General features: G+C 37.9%; 1 protein-coding gene across 1 annotated transcript in view; it reads left to right on the forward strand.

Moving 5' to 3' along the window:
- psma6l (proteasome 20S subunit alpha 6, like) overlaps positions 1–1,878 on the forward strand; it is an 11,321-nt gene that overhangs the window by 3,897 nt on the left and 5,546 nt on the right. The window contains exons 3-5 of the mRNA XM_014014988.1: positions 280–361; positions 439–594; positions 689–867. Of these exons, the coding sequence (XP_013870442.1) occupies positions 280–361; positions 439–594; positions 689–867 (417 nt within the window). The remainder of the gene's footprint in view (positions 1–279; positions 362–438; positions 595–688; positions 868–1,878) is intronic.

Genomic DNA, 1,878 nt, shown 5'->3' on the forward strand with positions numbered 1-1,878 from the left:
GTATATACATTTATATTTTTTTTGTTATTTCCTTTTGAAATTAGAAAACACATTTACTGTGTGCCTCCAGATTTGAAACCAAAGGTTTAAGAAATAAAATAGATTAAAATAAATTTTGTCCTCTGTGTTTGTGAATAATTAAAAACACATATCCAGCCTGAGGAGCACACTTCATCCATGATTGTCTAATAATCGTGTTTCTCAGCTGTAGCACTGTATCTGTTTAAAATGTCTCAGTCAGAGACATTAATAATCATCTGTCCTTTTTTCTGACTGCAGGACAAGCTGCTGGACTCCTCCACTGTGACCAACATGTTCAAGCTAACCCCTCGCATCGGCTGTGTGATGACCGGGCACAACGGTATTATTAATCAGTTTAATAATTCATTTTAAAAGTATGTTTATGTCTTTAATGGTCCTACCTTCTGGTTTGAGCAGCGGACAGCCGGTCACAGGTCCACAGAGCCCGAGTGGAAGCTGCAGAGTGGAAATATAAGTTTGGTTATGACATCACGGCGGACGCTTTGTGCCGCAGGCTGGCTGATATCTCTCAGGTGTACACGCAGAACGCAGAGATGAGACCTCTAGGCTGCTGTGAGTGACCGCTCGTATTAGAATCATTCAGGTGTTATCGTGATGACGTATCGTTCAATAAACTGTAATCCTGTTTCTGTTCTCCACACTGCAGGTATGATCATGGTGGCTATTGACCCGCAGCACGGTCCTGTTCTCTACAAATGTGACCCGGCAGGCTACTACTGCGGCTTCAGAGCCACAGCGGTGGGAGCCAAGCAGACGGAGGCCAACAGCTTCTTAGAGAAGAAACTGAAGAGGAATCCTGACCTGAGCCACGACAGAACGGTGCAGGTTAGCCTAACAACACAGACCATCAGCCATCCTGCTGTACTGACCTGTTTGATGCTGCTCCTCTATGATCAACTAATGTTAGCGTCTTAAAAACAGCGTCCTTCAGATTTACATCTTTCTCTGCTTGTATCACACTAAACCCCATTTCACCCTTTAGTTTTAGCTATTAAAGCTGGAAGGGTCTATTTGTTGGAAATGAGGGGGTCAAAGGGCCGTCAAACTGAGATTTTTCAGGAGCCAATGAACAAAAAGCCTCATTAATATGAGTATTGCCTTCAGTAAGAATATAGTTACTGTCATAACAACCATTATAATGTACTGTATATCTAAATATATTCCAGCATGTTGGTGTGCACTGAAAAAACAAATTTTTGGGTGTAGTAATGTTCAATTAATTATTCTTTTAAATTTTACAAAAAATATCAAAATCTCTAAACTACTAGAATTTACTAAATAAACTATATGCATTATATATCAATATTATTGTACAAAAAAGTAAATACTAACATTACAAACCAGTAATATGTAAGTGCTTTTTCTGGACAGCACATAAACATGAATATATTGTATTAAGTAACTTCTACTCTTCTGGGCTAAAACTGAGGGTACATAAGTTGTCTGGTTTCTTTTGCTTGAATACATTTGTTGGTGTGCAATAATTTGATGGCATAATGTAGTTTTTTTTAAATGAAATGAAATTTTATTCGAACATGATACAATATAAAAATAAAATAGTGCACAGTAACAAGAAGTGCATAAAAAGAAGAAAAAATACAGATTTTTGTTTCAGTTAACATATCATGCTCAAAATGGGGTAGGAAGAAGTAAGAACTTATGAACTCCTACCCCCTAAACACTTGAAAACTTTACAGTCCTACTGACATTAAAAAAAATCAAAGTCAAAGTGGCAGTCAGCAGTCAGCAGTCAGCAGTCAGCAGTCAGCAGTCACTAATATTTACCTATACATTTTCCCATTTTATGCTTCCCATTTCCCATTTCCCATTTCCCAT

This window comes from Austrofundulus limnaeus, unplaced genomic scaffold (assembly GCF_001266775.1).
Source record: "Austrofundulus limnaeus strain Quisiro unplaced genomic scaffold, Austrofundulus_limnaeus-1.0 Scaffold121, whole genome shotgun sequence".
NCBI lineage: Eukaryota > Metazoa > Chordata > Actinopteri > Cyprinodontiformes > Rivulidae > Austrofundulus > Austrofundulus limnaeus.